A 19,102-nucleotide genomic window follows, 5' to 3' on the forward strand; every position below is an offset into this window, starting at 1 on the left:
CTCAAAGTCCAGGAAAATTTTATCCCAAGCCATTCAAATGTTTTCAGATTTTTCTATACATTTAAAAGTATAAAATCAGCTGCTACACAAAAATACTACTTTGGGTTGCTTACCAAAGGCTTTAAGAGTTCATTTAAAGTATGTCTTGAGAGGCTAAACCTTACTGTAAGATCCCATATTAAGGATCTGAACATGAAATGAGTCTCATAATTTTAATTGAATATTATATGTCACTTTCAAATTTTTCTGGTTCCACGTGGAATAATCTATTGAATTTCAAATGCCCACAAAAATCTTCTTGTACAAAAATGTTGAAAAATTGACTTCAATTGCCACATTTAAAAAATTATATAAACTCACTGAAGAAGCTGGGAAACCTTTATAGCTATTATTGAAATGGATGTTAAGAACCAAGAAACCTTGATTTTAGCTCACACTTTCAGTAATGGCAAGTTGTATGTCACTGAGAATAGTTCAGTCTCTCATTTGTCAAGAAGACACTACTATCTGCCTTATTTAACTCATAGTACTATTATAAACATGAGATGAGACAATATTATCTAAACATGCAAAAATGACAAAATATAATCTTCACAACAAATGTAAGAAACCATAATCTTCATCACTGACAAGAAAATCTAGTTAATCTTAGCATCAGGATCCAAACTACTTCAATGTATGCTTTAATAAATAAATACTAACAAATTAAGACTATTACAAGCCCACAGATATAAAACAGCCCACACAAGCTACTGATTGTTAAGACTGAAAAATACAATCTCAAACTGGCTGCAAAGACCTACTATACTGCAGTATGTTTTGATGATAGTAATAAAAAGGTTTTACTTTGCCAGGTGTTGGTGGCGCACGCCTTTAATCCCAGCACTCGGGAGGCAGAGCCAGGCGGATCTCTGTGAGTTCGAGGCCAGCCTGGGCTACCAAGTGAGTTCCAGGAAAAGGCGCAAAGCTACACAGAGAAACCCTGTCTCGAAAAACCAAAAAAAAAAAAAAAAAAAAAAAAAAAGGTTTTACTTTAAAACGAACTACTTATCGTATAGTTTATCTTAAAAACAATGCCATTTATTTAGGACACAAGCACTTTGGCTATCTAAACAATTAAATAATTAGTAATTCTTTGCTCAGATTTCATAGACATTTCATTTAAAAATAAAGTAATATGGCCATTTCAAAATTCCATTTGGTCCATAAGTAAAGAGTCATACGTAGCATATAAGTAGAAGACATAAAGTAGAAAAATCAAAATAAAGAGGGTACAGATTTCATAATAAGACACAATGACATGAAAAATAGACAATTCAAGTATAATACTGAAATGAACTCCATAAAAATACACAAACTGCATTGTTTTTAAGAATCAGAACACCCAGAAGAGTAGTGTACAAGGAAAGAATTAATACTGACATATAAACATAGCCCTCAAGTTGAGTACTCCCTCCCTTCCAGGAGAATGATTATTTTATATTTACTATATCTCCTGGAATTATGCCACAGCTACTAAAAGGATACTTTAGCAGAGGGAGACATAAAGAAATTTATGGATTGAGAAGGAGTCAGGTTTTTAAAGTTCTATGAATGCAGCAAATTACTTTTTTGTTGTTCTGAGTTATCTATAAACAAAGTAAGAAAACTGGCAAGTTTGCTCTGTGAAACTACAGAAGTCTACCTACCACCCATCCCAAACAAATCAGTAACTCTCCATTCTCCAAACCTTATCAAGTTTCCAGATTTTAAAGCATAAGAGAAAAATACATAACACAACAAGCAAGAATATATAAAAATACTGCCACATCACACACATCTCTAAATGAACCATTGTCATCTAGCACTTGTGTTGTCGTTTGTGGTAAGAATTTATAAGGTGAGTCTACATAAAGAGAGAGTGCTTTCTCCCACCAATCCTAGCATACAAAATTTACTAGAGTGGTGGCATCTACTAAATAAAAGAAGTTAAGAATTTCTGGTTTACTTAGGCATGATTTTAAAAGACTCAAACCTTTGATGAAGATTCCTTGAGATCGATGAGACTGTCCTGTAGAAAATGAATGGAGATGACAGGTGAGCTGGCATAGTTCTCAGAACCCAGAGGAACTTTGGGAGGTATGTCTGTAACCTGGAAATAAACCAGCTATTTCTTGTGAGGATAAATTCCAGGAAATCATTATCAATATGAATATCAGCAATAAAAACAAAAAACAAAACCACACAATGGAATTGTAATTTTAAAAATTTATAAACATTAATTATATAAAATTAAAATTTTCTTCTGATTGAAAGTTAAAAATAAATGTCAATGCCACATATTTCATATTAAGCTTTAAGTAATTAAGAGGCTTTAAAAAGGCAAAACATTTTTCTCCACCAAAAGTTGAAAACAGTGAAGGTCACCGTGGAAGAAAATTGACTAATATTTTCATTGTTATTCTCTAATTAGAAGATTTTCAAATTTTATCCATTTACAACTCCAATAAATATAAACATTTTATTCTAGCTACAAAATTCAGTGGCATTACAAGCAAAAAATATTCTATAAAACAGTAATCAATATTTTGTTGCAAAGTATCATGATTTTGAATCTCATGCCTCTCACAAGGAAAAAAAGTTTAAAAAGAAGAAGAAAAAGAAACCAATTATAGTATTCCACCACAGTGCTCTGGATGAAGAATTAATTAACTTACAGTTTTAAAAGTTCAACGTACTGCAAATTCAAAGATTCCATGAAATTAGATGACTTTAGAATTAAAATTAAATATGGAGCAAGGAATGGCTACCCTGAGTTCTTCAAGAAGGCTACACCCACGATTTTGTGCTGCAGTTGAATGCCTGGGATTTCTCTTTGCTGGGTGGTAGGACTGGATGCCACATCTGCTCTTATCGTAACGCAAGGTTCAACTTGTTGGGAACCCAATGGTATAAACAAACCTCCAAGGGAAGATACAACAGAAGCTGCATGCTCACTGAATAAACACAACTACAGGAGAACTGATCACCAAGGAGACTTTAAAATGGAACTCCTTTCAAGACTCCTTCTTAGAAGGCACATCGGAATGATGCTCATCAAGAAGCTTGATGAATTCAGAGGTATCTTGTTTATCGTGTATCATTCAGGAAGTCTTCAGTGCTATATAATCTTCAATATTTAGGCCGAAAAACAGCTTCATTCTGCTGAAAACATTCGTTTGCTTGTAGCTACCATTGCACTCCAAAAAGGACTGCTTAAAGCAGTGAGGCACTTCTGGGTAAAATTTCTCTTGCACTTTGAAACAATAAAATTAGTGCTAGGTCCTTGAAGTTCTAACATTTTTATAATAAAAACACTCAATAGGAAAAATTAGTCCACAAATACAGAAAAATTTCATTTTCTAATGCAATATAAAACCTCCAGTGGCTCCAGTGTATACTTGGCACAAGACTTGAAGGAAGTCAGGACATTGGTATTCCAAACAGGTGAGCCTAATACGGATGCTGCCTTCCTCAGGCTATACTAACCTTTACTGTGGAGGAATGTGATGGAGAAGGATGAGTATCAATTTTGCGACGTTTTTGTTCTGTTCGGACAAAAAGAAAGAGTCAGAATGAGGGATAATTCCAGTCATTCCTAACACTTCAGAAAGTGAACAACTTTTAAGATCAAGTATTTGTTGCACTAGCAAAATCACTAACTTATCAAGACAATGAGACAACTAACAAGCATAATTAGAACAAAAAGTACAGAAATATAAAAAATGTACACTTGCCCCTTTCAGATTCCGAGATATCTGATCTGGGAACAGGTGACTTCAAGGACCCTGAAACTGGTGTTTTTTCTCCTCCTTTAACGTTTTCCTTTGACTTCATTTCCTTTGCTATATCTCTTTCTCTGGATGGCTCCTTTTCTCTTTCTCTTTCTTGAGTCGATTTTGATTCTACACTGGGGATGGTGGTCTTGAATTTCTCATCTTTAGCTTTTTCTTCCTTCTTGAATTTTTCTTTCTCTTTGTCAGACTTAGGCGTTCTTTCCTTTGTCTCTCTTGCTTTTTCATCTTTATTTGGCCGCTCTTCCTTTGGTTTTTCTTTACTATCTTTACCAAGTACCCTGGCCTCTGGAGTTGTAGATGGAGTCTTTTCTTTTTTCTCTTTATCTTTCTCTTTAACTTTTTCTTTGTCATTTTCCTTAACAGCTTTGTTGCTTAAGAAGAAAAAAAAAGGCAAATAATCATCAAATATATCCCATATTTAAAATCATAAAGGAGCCAAGTGTAGTGGCGCATGTCTTTAATCCCAGCATTCAGGAGGCAGAAGCAGGTGGATCTCTGTGAGTTCGAGGCCAGCTTGCTCTACAAAGCAAGTTCCAGGACAGCCAGGGCTGTCACACACAGAAATCCTGTCTCAATAAACAAACAAATAAAAATGCTTTAAAAAATGCTGTGAAACTAAGAGGAACCCTCAGAAAGATAAAGAACAGCTTTAGGATAAGTAAGTACTTCTTCACATGAGGTAAACAATACAAATTCATGAATACGTGATTTTTCAATGATTAATAATTATAATAAGTAATATTAGATTATTTTGTATATATTCACAACCTTTGACAATAACAAAGTAATGACCCAAAACACATCCAACAAACCAACTAAAGAAGCTATCAGTAAAGACTGCTAAGTTGTATGGACTACTTTCAAAATGACTCTAACCTTTTCTTGCATTAATAAGCCTTATTCAAACTGTCTACAACAAGCACTGTATCTTAAAACTTCTCAAAACTTTACCATCATAGCCTGAATGTCAGCAGGAGAAATAAAGCTGTTAAATGTAACTATATAAACTAGAATTAGTAATAAGTAAATTATCAAAATTGGAATAACAAAGTTTCAAAGTATACATGACAAAGTATACACGACTTTTGTACTGCTCAATTACAACCGCCTACACTTCCACTCATGATTAATTAGGTCCACATAGGAGAATCTAGGGGACTTCCAGATAAAATTATAGACTGAAGAAGTCAGAATAAAAAGTAGACTCTGGTGGTGATGTATTGTGTACCCTAATAAACTTTGCCTGGAGATCAGAGAAGGAGAGCAAGCCACAGGCACCACCTCTTACCTCACCAATTCCTCAGCCTGAACAAGAGCATCTTATTCCTGTGTCCCCATGCCTTATATACCTTTCTCAGCCCAGCCATCACTTCCTGGGATTAAAGGCGTGTGTGCTTCCCAAGCAAAAGCATGAGATCTCAAGTGCTGGAATTAAAGGTGTGTGCCTCCACTGCCTGGCTCTGTTTCTCTCCTAGACTGAGTCAATCTCATGTAGTCCAGGGTGGCTTTGAACTCGCAGGGATCCAGATGGATCTCTGCCTCATGAGTGCTAGGATTAAAGGTGTGTGCCACCACTGTCTGGCATCTATGTTTAATCTAGTGACTTGTTCTGTTCTCTGATCTTCACGCAAATTTTATTAGGGTACACAATATATCACCAGAGACTCTATTCAAAATTTTTTCAAAAAGGAGACAAAGACCTTCATAAACTCACAAAAGTACCAAAAACACATAAAAAAAAATGCTGTAAAATTAAGAAGAACCCTCAGAAAGATAAAGGTTACTTGAAAAGTACAGAGTAAAAGACACAATTATTTGTTGTCTCTAAGAAACACATATCACTGCTAGAAATACCTAGAGAGTGAGACTCAAAGGACAGGAGTCAGGCTAGCCAGGGAGTAAAAGCCAAAATTAAGCTGGCATAGCTCGTCTGGTAGCTAACAAAGTAGAATTCAAAAAAAAAAATTGGAACAGTTAAATAATGTAGCTATATATGAATGAATCAAGAATATGTAACAACCATAAACCACATGGTAGAGCTGAGAATTTCATAAAACTAACATTAATGTTCATACACATTCACATTGGTCCTGATACAGTAATAGTGGATCATTTTGACATTCTACTGTCAACTTTAGATGGTCACTCAGACTGAAAATCAACAAAGAAACTGCAGAGTTAAGAGAGGCCTCAAATAGTCCAATGATGTCATAGTAAAACAAGAACAAGGTAAACCAAAAAGCAGTCAATAGAAAGAAATAATTGAGGTCAGGGCAGAATTCATGAAATAGAGACTAAAAGAAAAATATAGAGAATCAATCAATCAGAGTCTGTTCTTTGAAAAAACTGCCAAATGTCTACCCAAACTACTCAAAAGAGAAGATTCAAGTTAATAAAAATTAGAAATGAAAAGGGGGAGTTTACTGTTGATTCCAGTATGTATCATCAGGGAATAAAACGCGAAAATCTAGAAAAAAAGGATAAATTCCTAGATACATATGACTTATCCAAACTAAATCAAGGGAATACAAGCAATTTAAATAGACCCATAACAAGCAATGAGACAGCTGTTATTAAGTCTTCCAACAAAGAAAAGCCCAGAACTATTCAGATTGACTAATAAATTCTACCCAACCTTTACTGAAGTGCCAATACCAAAGATCCTTAAACTGTTCCATAAACAGAAAGTAAAGAAACATTATCAATCTCATTCTATGAAGCCAATATTACCTTTATACCCAAACTGAATAAAAACACAACCAGAGAACAAAATTATAGGCCAATTCCCCGATAAGTGAAATGTAAAGGTTTTTTTAATTTTTATTTATTTTATGTGTATGAGTGTTTTCCTTGCATGTATGTCTGTGTCATGTATGTCTGTGTATGACATGAATACCTGGTGTTCACAGGGGCCAGAAGAAGGCAGCAGATCCCCCTGGAAATAGACTTACAAATGGTTGTAAGCTGCCCTGTAGGTTCTGAGAATTAAACCTGGAAGAGCAGCTAGTATTCCTGACCTTACTGAGCCACCTCTCTAGCCCAAGATGCAGAATTCTTAAATTCTTGCAAATGGAAAAAAAAACACATTAAAATCATGCACTATGACCAAACTGGTTTCATTCCAGGGATGCAAGAATGATTCAAGAAATGTAATACAGAAGATGGACAGACTCAGGGTTAGAAATCAAAAGATTATGTCAATAGCTGTAGAGAAAGACTTTGACCAAAACACTTTCAAAAACTCTAAGGAAACTAGGAATACAGGGAACATATAACAAACCTTCAAAGGCACTTAAAGCACAATCAGAAATAAGACAGAAGGCTGGGCAGTGGTGGCGCAAGTCTTTAATGTCAGCACTCAGAAGACAGAGCCAGGTGGATCTCTGTGAGTTTGAGGCCAGTATGGTCTACAGAGCGAGTTGCAGAACAGGCTCCAAAGCTACACAGAGAAACCCTGTCTCAAAAAATAAAAGAAAGAAAGAAGACAGAGTACACCATCTCCACTCATTCAATACAGTGTTTAAAATCTTAGCTAGAGCATTGACACAAGAAAATGAAGTGAAGGAAATAACAGGAAAGAAAAAATTCAAATCACCTCTATTTGCAATGATCCTATTCTTAAAAGACCCATAAGGCTACACCAGAAAATTCTTCTACCTAGTAAACACATTCAGCAAATTAACAAGATACAAAGTAAAATAAAAATTCAAAAATTCTATTTAATAAGGATGAAATTGCTGAGGAAGAAATCATATACAATAAGTTGGAAAAAAATACTTAGGAATAACCCTAAGGAAATAAAAGACTGGTAAAATAAGAAGTAAAAAGAGACAAGTTGAAGACATTGTCCTATTCAGGATTTGTTTTTATTTCATCTTATTTTAATATTATTATATGTTTTTAGATGCTTCTTTGTTTTCTAATGGGAAGGAGTAAGAAAGGATGAAGATTTACGTGGGTGGGGGGTGAGGAAGATCAAGGAGGAGTTGGGGTAGGGGAAAACATAATCAGAATCTATTGTATGAAAAAAATATATTTTCAATAATAAACAAATAAATAAAAATTAAAAAACGAAAATGCCTTGACCATGAAGTAAAATTTAAAAACGAAAAAAAAATTTAACTCCATGCTTATGGATTAGGAGAATCAATATTGTGAAAATGGCTTCTAGTACCCAAACTGATCTACATATTTAACACAATCCCCATAAAAATTCAAATGAATTCTTCATAGAATTACAGAAATACACACACACACACACACACACACACACACACACACACACACACACACAAACACACACCCCTAAAACTGATAGAGAAATACAGAAGACCCAGAGTAGCCTAATCAATCCTTAACAGAAAAGGCAATACTAGAGGTCTCACAATACTTTATCCCAAATTATACTATAGATACACAGTGACAAACACAGCATGCTACTGGCACAAAAACAAGCATGTAGATCAATGTATGTCACTGGAACAGAATATAGAAGCAAGAAATAAATATACATAGCTACAATCACCTAATATTCAACAAAAGTATCAAAAGCATAGATTAGGAAAAAGACAGTAGCTGCAACACATAGTACTGGGAAAACTCGACAGTCATATGTAAAAGAATGAAACTGGACCTCTATAACTCATTCCTCTCAAAAGTAATTCAAAATGATGAAATACCTTAATATAAGAATTGAAACTTTTAAACTGCTAAAGGAAACTATAGGAAAAACATTTCCAAGAGCTAGAATGGTAACCAAGAACAGACAAACAGCATTACATGAAATTAAGCTTTTGCGCAGCTAAGGAAACGATCATCACAGTGAATAGATAGCATACAAAACGAGGGGGAAAGCATTGTCAAGTATGCATCAGACAGGAGATTGACATTGAAAATAAAGAATTGCAAATAACTCTCTAAAATTTATCTAATAAATAAACAGGTTGATAAGTAAATGGGCTGATAAACTGCTCATAAAAGGAATATGAATGGCCAATATATACTTGAAAAGGTGTTCAACATTTTAGCTATCAGAGAAATGAAAATTAAAACTGCTTTGAACCAGTCAGAATGGCTCTCATCAAGAAAATTAACAAGAACAAAAGTTGGTGAGAATGTGGATAAAAAGTTACACTTATAAATTGCTGGTGGGACTCTTAACTAGTGTAGCTGCTATAGAAGTCAGTGTACAGGTTTAAGAATAAAACTACCTCAGCTATTCCACTCCTGAGTATATTCCCAAAGGACTCTACAAGTCAACATAACATGGAGATACTTGCACATTTTTGTTTATTGCTGCACTAGTCACAATAAATGGAGCCAGCCTATGTGTCTATTAACAGATTCATAGATAAAGAAAATGTGGTATACATACAAAATGAAATTTAATTCAGCCAGAATGAAAACTGAAAAGATGGCATTTGCTAGAAAATGGATTCAACTAGAAATATTTACATTAATTGAAATTAGCCAGGCTGAAAGAGCAAATAACATGTTTTGTTTTATACGTGGAACCTAAAGTATGTATATATCATATACATCATGAAACTAGAAAAGGGACCAAGAAAGAAAAACACATCGTTTTGTTTTGTTTTGTTTGTTTGTTTGTTTTTTAAGATTTATAGAAAAAGCCGGGCAGTGGTGGCACACACCTTTAATCCCAGCACTCAGGAGGCAGAGCCAGGCGGATCTCTGTGAGTTTGAGGCCAGCTTGGGCTACCAAGTGAGTTCCAGGAAAGGCGCAAAACTACACAGAGAAACCCTGTCTCGAAACTCCCCCCCCAAAAAAAAAAAAGATTTATAGAAAAGAGTGTATTTTAAGTTAAATAACACGACATTGCATTTAGTAGGCATTTCTTTTGGTGGGAATGGATGCACTGGATGAGGAGGAGTTTACAGAAAGTAACCTTCAGGGAATACAGAACAAGAATAAAAAAAAAAAAAAAAAGAAAAAAAAGAAAACCTTTAGTCCTTAGAAAAACACATCTGAAGAGAGAGACACGAGGCATAAAGGAAGATAATAGAATATATATGACATAAGAACAGAAGGGAAATTATTTGGAAATAAGGTGACTAGTAGGAGACAGCGAGGGAAGGGAGGACACTGGAGGGCAAATTAGAATAAAGTATGAGACATACATATGGAAATGCCATAATAGAACCCTTTGGTCTGTATGCTTACTTAAAAGGTAATTTTTTTTAATGAGAGAATTTTGGAGTTAGGGAGATGGCTTGTGTTTGTACAGCACTTGCCATGCTTGGTTGTCCAAAACCCACATAAAGACCAGCACAAAATCACTCATCTGTAATCACACTGGCTCCTATGGTAAAATGGGAGGCAGAGAAAAGAGAATCTTCGAAAGCTCACAGGCCACCTGGCCTGGTAGAGGTAGCAAAGTGAATCCATTTCAAACAAGGTAGAAGGTGTGGTGTAACATCTGAGGTTAGACCTCCACTGTGGCATACACACCCATCCCATACACACACACACGAGAGAGAGAGAGAGAGAGAGAGAGAGAGAGAGAGAGAGAGAGAGAGAGAGAGAGAGAGAGAGAGAATTTAGAATTGTGACATATGGCTTAGTATTCTTACCTGTTAGAGCTACTATTTCCATTGCTTGAATTCCCTTTTGGTGTGGTACTAGAAGCCTTATTAACAGCTTTTGTACCACACTGAGATCTCTCCCTTGGTTTATCTGAAATAAAAACAAGGTTTTTGTTAGCAAACTGTAAACATAAACTATGACTTCACAGCAAAATGATTAGTGAATAATTAGAAGATTCAAGAGGCTGATTATTTCTTAATAGTTACATACTCATAAGCAGGGAAATAAAAAGCAATATGAGGCTTGCATTGTAATTATCATGTGATAAAATATTTTAATATATTATTTATAAGTGTTTATAAATAAGCATACCAGTCTCCTCAGTACCACTTTCATCCGATTTAGATGCACTTCCTAGGGATGATGAAGAAGTCCCACCACCAGGCCCATTTTGTACACTGGCAACAGCATTCCTTGGAGGAGGATCTTTGTGATGAAATTCATTTTCAGGTATCATGTGTGACTTTCTACATTTCAACAGCCCCCAGTAGCTGAAAGTCGCACAAAGTGTTTAAATACACATACACAAATCAAAAAACACAAACATAGGATTTAGTAGAATAAAATTAGCAAATTATTCACTGTGCTACTTGGTTCTATAAAATAAAGTACTACTTTTCAGTATATTCCTCAATGTCTTTAGAGTGTTCTAAAACTTAAAGTCATTCTTTCAAATTAAACTAATTCTTTAACTAGAGAACTTTTTTCTTTTTGCTCCTCAAGATATGGTAACTATGACAAAATAGCATTTCCCCCATTTCAAGAAATATTGTATTTGGCTTTTAAAACTATCATCCAGTATAGACCGGAAGTTGATAATCAGAAGTGACAACTCTCACCAGCCTGTGGGAACATGATCGCATAATCTCCCATAATCTCCTGAAGTAAAGCAGAAGATAAGACTTCAACATTGTAAAACATTTTCAAATCTTCAGAATCCTTCTATAATCTAGTCTCATAAATCACATTAAAGTATAATTGTGTTACCCCATAGCCAATGCATATAGATCTGGCCTCTTTTCTTTTTCTTCTTGGCATATTTTATTCACTCTTCTTTCCAAGGCCTGACCCAGATTCAAAACTTTTGGGTACCAAGGAAGTATTTTTGTTAGCACAATCAATATATTCCTGATGTGAGTATATTCGCCTGTCTCAAGGCAATGTACCGATGCCTGTAACAGACATTTAAAGATCTATTATCATAAAATACAAGTATGAAGAGGAAAAAAAATTACCTTTCAAAAATATCCACTTTTGTTTTTACCTTGGTAAGTTTATAATGCCATTTATGTACAACATGTCGAAAATTTTCATAATCTAATTGATCAGCTTTATTTCCACCATCAAATCCAGTTGCCCGTAATATGGTAAGGAATCCTGGATAGTTTCCACATTCCTAAGGAAAAATAAGTTTCTCGTTTTTAGGGGTAAAATTTATCCCACAAAATAGGAGAATGAGATCAGATAAGTGACCAGATGTGAAAGAAAGGTTCAGATTAGCCAATGATAATAACTTGAAATATCAAGTTGAAATAGAATGAAAAACAATTCTACTTTTTAATATTATACTAATTGTGGTTTTAAGTATCATTTTATACCTGAGCCTTAAATTGTCTGAAGCAATCATTCTACATGCAGGTAAAACATCAACATATTTATTAATCATATACCTTTTCATATGTGGCTCTATCACTATGCCACCTGGTCACCGTCTCTAACATGCAGCAGAGAAATCTCCCATACCGACTAGCTTCATTTTCAGTACAGCTTGCAACTGTGTAAATTATGTCAGAAAAAACCTAGAGCAAGAATGTTTGAAAAAGAAAGTCAAACTAACTGAAAATACTAAAAAACTATTATTTTAGGAAATCAAAATAAACAGAGAAATTTAGTAAAATATGTACTTTCTCCTTTTGTATTCACAAATGCAGAGATTTTTGATGACTCTATATTCTGTGGGAAAATAGCAATCATAAAGCATTCAAGTAAAGTTTTATGAAGAATTATGGTTGATGATAAAGGAAAAGGCTATTACTATTATTTTATTATTATTATAATTACTATTATTATTATTATTATTATTATTATTATTACATAATAGCTTCTTGAAGACTTAGCCATTCAGGACTGAGATTGAATAGACAGTAGGCAAAAGCAAAAGTGACAAAATTTAGAAATATGCAGCAGACATGCTATAATACATATATTTCTACCTCACAAATGTACTAATATAAGAAAAAGGCCAATCTGCCTCAACTGAATGTACCAGGATTTGCTGACTCCCCATGGGAGGACTAACCATTTCGGAGAGTTGAGGGAAAGGCTGGGGTGGGAGAGAGCAGGAGGAGGGGAGAGAGAGAGACCTGTGGTTGGTATGTAAAGTGAATAAAACATTTCTTACCAAAAAAGGCCATATGAAAAAATGCTTCCCTGTTTTTATGTGGTGTGAATATATAAAGTCTTTTATTTGGGCTGAAGGCTGTTTTCTTTAGTTTTGTGTTGAGAAGTGAAAGAGTAGAGAAACTTACTTCTAAAGATTCAAGATTACTCAAATCAAATCCTGAGTGAGTAGGTTAACCTTGAGTGCAATAAACATAATTTCCTAGGGTTTTTATATGCAGTGATACATTTAACCCTCAGCTAAATCTTACACAGCAGGTCCCTTTTTATAGACAAGAAGACTAAGGCACAGAGAGGTTAAATATCTAGTTAGAAATAAGTAGAACTAGTGTTTAAGGTCAAGGACTTGGCTCTTAAAATCATGCTATTCAACCAATACTCCTCAAATTGTTCCACACAAGAGAAACAGAAGGAACACTGTCAAACTCTTTTTATGAGGCTACAGTTACCCTGATACCCAAACAACACAAAGATTCAACAAAGAAAGAATTACAGATCAATCTCCCTCATGAACATTGATGCAAAAATACTCAATAAAATACTGGCAAACTGAATCCAAAAACACATCAAAAATATCATCTACCATGATCAAGTAGGCTTCATCGCAGAGATGCAGGGAATGTTCAACATACAAAAATCTGTCAATGTAATCCATCATATAAACAAATTAAAAGAAAAAAAACACATGATCATCCCACTAGATGCTGAAAAAGCCTTTGACAAAAATCCAAAACCCCTTTATGATAAAGATCTTGGAGAGATCAGGATACAAGGAACATAACTAAACATAATAAAGACAATTTACACAAAGCCGACAGCCAACATCAAATTAAATGGAGTGAAACTCAAAGCAATTCCACTAAAATTAGGAACAAGACAAGGCTGTCCATTCTCCTCATATCTATTCAATACAGTACTCCAAGTCCTACCTAGAGGACTAAGACAACAAAAGATGATCAAGGAGATACAAATTGGAAAGGAAGAAATCAAACTTTCACTATTTGTAGATGATATGATAGTATACATAAGTGACACCAAAAATTCTACCAGGGAACACCTAAAACTGATAAACTCCTTCAGTAATGTGGCAGGATACAATATTAACTCAAAAAAAAATCAGTAGCCCTCCTATAAACAAATGATAAATGGGCTAAAAAAGAAATCAGAGGCTGGGTGGTGGTGGCATACACCTTTAATCCCAGCACTTGGGAGGCAGAGCCAGTCAGATCTCTGTGAGTTTGAGGCCAGTCTGGTCTACAGAGCGAGATCCAGGACAGGCATCAAAACTACACAGAGAAACCCTGTCTTGAAAAAAAAAAAAAGAAAAAGAAAATCCCGAATAAAAACAAAAACAAAAGAAATCAGAGAAACATCACTATTTACAATAGCCACAAATAATATAAAATATCTTGGGGTAACTCTAACCAAACAAGTGAAAGACCTGTATGACAAGCACTTTAAGTCCTTGAAGACAGAAATTGAAGAAGATATTAGAAAATAGAAAGATCTCCCATGCTCATAGATAGGAAGAACCAACATAATAAAAAAGCCAATCTTACCAAAAGCAATCTACAGATTCAATGCAATCTTCATCAAAATCCCAACACAATTCTTCACAGACCTCAAAAGAATACTCGACTTCAAAGGAAAAAAACAAAAAACCCAGGATAGCTAAAAGAATCTTTTACAATAAAGTAACTTCTTTAGGCATCACCATCCCTGACTTCAAGCTCTACTTTAGAGCTATAGTAATAAAAACAGCTTGGTTTTGACATAAAAACCAACATGTGGACCAATGGAATCGAATTGAAAACCCTGACATTAATCCACACACCTACGAACACCTGATTTTTTGAGAAAGAAGCCAAAAACTGTACAATAGAAAAAAAGAAAGCATCTTCAACAAATGGTGCTGGCATAACTGGATGACAACATGCAGAAGACTGCAAACAGATCCATATCTATCGCCATGCACAAAACTCAAGTTCAAACGATCAAAGATCTCAACATAAATCCAGCTACACTGAACTTGATAGAAGAGAAAGTAGGAAGTAGCCTTCAACGCACTGGCACAGGAGACCACTTCCTAAATGTAACACCAGGAGCACAGACACTGAGATCGACAATTAATAAATGGGACCTCCTGAAACTGAAAAGCTTCTGTAAGGCAAAGGACACAGTCAGTAAGACAAAAGGACAGCCTACAGAATGGGAAAAGATCTTCAGCAACCCCACATCTCACAAAGGGCTGATCTCCAAAATATATAAAGCATTCAAGAAACCAGACATCAAAATACCGAACAATTCAATTTAAAAATGGGCTACATATCCAAACAGAGAATTCTCAACAGAAGAATCTCAAATGGCCGAAAAACATTTAAGGAATTGCTCAACATCCTTAGTCGTCAGGGAAATACAAATCAAAACAACTCTGAGATACCATCTTACACCTGTCAGAATGGCTAAGAGATACCATCTTACACCTGTCAGAATGGCTAAGATCATAAACACTGAAGACAGCTTATGTTAGAGAGGATGTGGAGCAAGGGGAACACACCTCCACTGTTAGTAGGAGTGCAAACTTGTACAGCCACTTTGGAAATCAGTATGGCAGTTTCTCAGAAAATTGGGAATCAATCTACCTCAAGACACAATGATACCACTCTTGGGCATATACCTAAGAAATGCTCAATCATACCACAAGGACACTTACTCAGCTATGTTCATAGCAGCATTATTTGTAATAACCAGGACCTGGAAACAACCTAAATGCCCCTCAACTGAAGAATGGATTAAGAAAATGTGGTACGTATACACAACAGAGTACTGCTCAGCTGTTAAAAAAAAAAAACAATGACATCATGAAATTTGCAGGCAAATGAATGGAACTAGAAAATATCATCTTGAGTGAGGTAACCCAGACTCAGAAGGACAAACACAGTATGTACTCACTCATAAGTGGATACTAGATGTAAAGCAAAGAATAACCAGACTACAACCCACACACAGCTCCAAAGAAGCTAGGAAAAAAGGAAGACCCTAAGAAGGATGCATGGATCACCTTGGGAAGGAGAAATAGATGAGATCTCCATGAGTAAATTAGGGATGAGGGACAATAGAGGGTAGGGGATGGGGGATGAGAACATGAGGGAATGGGATGGTCAATCTGGGGGAGAGACAGAGTGGGAGAGCAATGAAAGATATTTTGATAGAGGGAAACATTATGGGTTAAGGGAGAAACCTGGTGCTAGGGAAGTTCCCAGATATCTACAAAGACGACCCCAGATTAGACTCCTAGCAATAGGGAGAGGGTGCTGGAACTGGCTTACCCCAGTAATCAGATTGGTAAATACCCTAACTGTCATCATATAGCCTCCATCCAGCAACTGATGGAAGCAGATGCAAAGATCCACAGCCAAGCACCAGCCCGTGCTCCTCTGGGAATCCAGTCGGAGAGAGAGGAGAGGATTATATGAGTAAAGGGAGTGGGGAGTCAAGATCATGATGGGAAGTCTACAGAGACAAGTGAACCAAGCTCGTAGGAACACATGAACTTTAGACCAACAGCTGTGGAGCGTGTATGAGACTGGACTAGGCTTTCTGCATATGGGACAGTTGTGTAGCTGCGTCTGTTTGAGAGGCCCCTGGCAGTGGGATCAGGATCTATCCCTGGTGCATGAGCTGGCTTTCTAGAGCCCATTACCTATGGTGGGATGCTTTGTTCAGCCCTGATGCAGGGGGAGGGGTTTGGTCCTGCCTCAACTGAATGTACTAAACTCTGCTGACTCCCTATGGAAGTCCTTACCCTTTTGGAGGAAAGGATGTAGGGTGGGGGAGGCTGCAGGGAAGCAGGAGGAGGAATGAGAGGGAGATCTGTGGTTGGTATGTAAAATGAATTTAAAAATTTCTTAAATAATAATAAAAAAGATCACACTATTCAGCTGGGTGTGGTGGTGCATGCCTTGGAGGGGGAGGCAGAGACAGGCAGATCTCTGTGACTTCTAGTCCAGCCTGGTCTACAGAGTGAGTTCCAGGACAGTCAGGACTATTACACAGATAAACCCTGTCTCAAAAAACAAGACAGAAAAAAAATACCATGGTATTCAATATATATACTACACCTCTAGAGTTTATAATAAATACTTAGCTGTCTTTGTGTGAGATTTTCTTTTTTTAAGGTTGTAATAAGAACTTACTCGGTCGTAGCAAAGAAGTGTGGAAAAATTTGGAGTTTTCTGTTGATGTACCAATTCAACAAAACGAGCACAGTACACAGCATCTATTGCCGAGAAAATGCAGCGAGGAAATATACACAGCTGTAGAAATTTTGTGATGGTCTCATTTTTGGTTGACTCTAAAAATAAAAGAAGAATGTATTAAGCAGTAATCTTCTTCCTCAAGTGCCTTAAGGCTACCAAACATGACAACATTTTAACTGCAGTGTACAGAATGCTATAAAACCACAAACTATGGGATAAAGCTTCATAATCACTCAACTCTATGGACACTTTTCTATCTACAATTTCCAAGAAATACGACTCTATAGAGAAAATCTGAGTACTAAGCTGCCCATATTATCATTATAAGCTAATTTTATTTCAATTGCCAACTGAATCATCAGTCACTTTGGTGAACATATGAAGTTGATTGTGCTGTAATAAATAACTAATGAAGGGAACAGTGAACAGAGCTGAATATGAACATAATCACTTGAACACCTCCAAAGTTAGAAATGTTTGCTTTTACAATTTAATAGCAGCAGGAATGTACAATCCCAACAACTTACTTGCTAAAAGCCAGTTGTCTTTTTCCAATTTTAGTCTCTGAAGAACTCTCTGAACATGTTCCATCTGCTTCTTTTCTTCTTCAAGAAGCTTGTCCTGAAGGGCTGTGCAGCGTTCCTTCTCTTTTTTCTTTTTATTTGGAGGCTACAAAGTAAAGTCACATATTTTTCTAACTGTATCTACATTGCCTCCCTTCATGTATTAAGTCTTTAAAGAGAAAAATGATACTTTATAATTATTTTAGCATGATTGTACAGTAGGTATTACTCAATAATTTTCCTTCCATTCAACACATCCAAATCAGTATCACAGAGTCTTCAGACATCTTCTGAACATGTCACCTTCCTAACAGCGGTGGTATCGTTCTGAGGCAAAAATGAAGTCACCTTTGACCTTCTTTCATTCAAATATCCCACTTGTTTACAAGTCATATGTACTGCCACTGTCTCTAGCACAGCCTATATTCTCAGTACCACATAGCCAAGTACCCAGAAAGACATGCAGCCAGTATCTAGCCTTATATTAGATCCTCCCCTTATCAAAAGCACTCTTAATATTACTTTCATAATCTTTCTAAGGTACCATTTTTACATCTCTTACTTCCCAGCTGAAGTATCTAAACAAGCTCCGAATTGTATCACATTTACAATTCTGCCTGATTTTCAGCATATGCCCAATTTGTTACCAACCTCGTTTTTCAAATACATCATCAAGCCCATTCAGTAGAGTAAAAGAGGTCTCCTTAAAGCCCATACTACTCCCTATATTTGCTAGATTATATACATATACACACACAATAATGTATAATAATAATCCTTTGGGAACTTCTACTGCTCTTGAAATAGGAAACAAACAAATCACCTTAGGTTGCTATGATAGTGTTCAGCAGAAAAGACATGAATGTTTTGTATTCCCTAATCATAATTTCCATCCATTTGCTAAAATCTTGCCCAACCCATCGAGAGGTTACCATTAAATCTACTTAAAATATTATAGAGCAATAAGATTGTAGAATCAAGAATCTTGAACTTGCAGGGACAATACTGCATAAATATCACAATTATTGCACTTGTGTTGCTACAATAAAACCTACCATTTCCTGATTGTCATCAATCGCTTTCATCTGGACTTTAAGTTTATTGACTTCTCTTTCATAGCTGGTATGTGGAACTGCAAGGTCATACATTGTCAATGACCAAAATGTAGCGTAGAACTGAGGGCTGATATCATCCCAGACTTTGGAAACGTGTAAGGAGACCACTGCTTCATGGACAGGAGCCATCACCATCTCACATGATGTAATGTATTTATGGACTTTATGTTGCTGTTTACTTCCCTTTTCTGATTTTTTAAGTTCATCGTATTTTGACTGGAGATAAAAAGTTAAAACATATCACATATACTTATACAAAACTGTAATGACAATTCTAGCTATTCCAAGATAAATTATCTCTGAAATCTGTTCCAATCCTTAGTTTCATGTTCTCAACTAGAAGTTT

At 35.7% G+C, this 19,102-nt stretch overlaps 1 protein-coding gene across 2 annotated transcripts in view; it reads right to left on the reverse strand.

Annotated features, from left to right (window-relative positions):
- The window catches only part of Thoc2 (THO complex subunit 2), a 115,406-nt gene that overhangs the window by 12,531 nt on the left and 83,773 nt on the right, over positions 1–19,102 (reverse strand). Inside the window, exons 23-33 of one of the 2 annotated variants that reach the window (XM_059251379.1) lie at positions 18,697–18,972; positions 17,606–17,747; positions 17,016–17,173; positions 12,090–12,218; positions 11,684–11,815; positions 11,407–11,591; positions 10,732–10,910; positions 10,407–10,509; positions 3,756–4,186; positions 3,508–3,566; positions 2,015–2,050 (exon numbers count right to left, since the gene is read on the reverse strand). In XM_059251379.1, the coding sequence (XP_059107362.1) occupies positions 2,015–2,050; positions 3,508–3,566; positions 3,756–4,186; positions 10,407–10,509; positions 10,732–10,910; positions 11,407–11,591; positions 11,684–11,815; positions 12,090–12,218; positions 17,016–17,173; positions 17,606–17,747; positions 18,697–18,972 (1,830 nt within the window). Of the gene's footprint in view, positions 1–2,014; positions 2,132–3,507; positions 3,567–3,755; positions 4,187–10,406; positions 10,510–10,731; positions 10,911–11,406; positions 11,592–11,683; positions 11,816–12,089; positions 12,219–17,015; positions 17,174–17,605; positions 17,748–18,696; positions 18,973–19,102 lie in introns of both variants that reach the window. The other variant, XM_059251377.1, reaches the window with a different exon arrangement.

This window comes from Peromyscus eremicus, chromosome X (genome assembly GCF_949786415.1).
Source record: "Peromyscus eremicus chromosome X, PerEre_H2_v1, whole genome shotgun sequence".
In the NCBI taxonomy this organism is placed as follows: Eukaryota; Metazoa; Chordata; class Mammalia; order Rodentia; family Cricetidae; genus Peromyscus; species Peromyscus eremicus.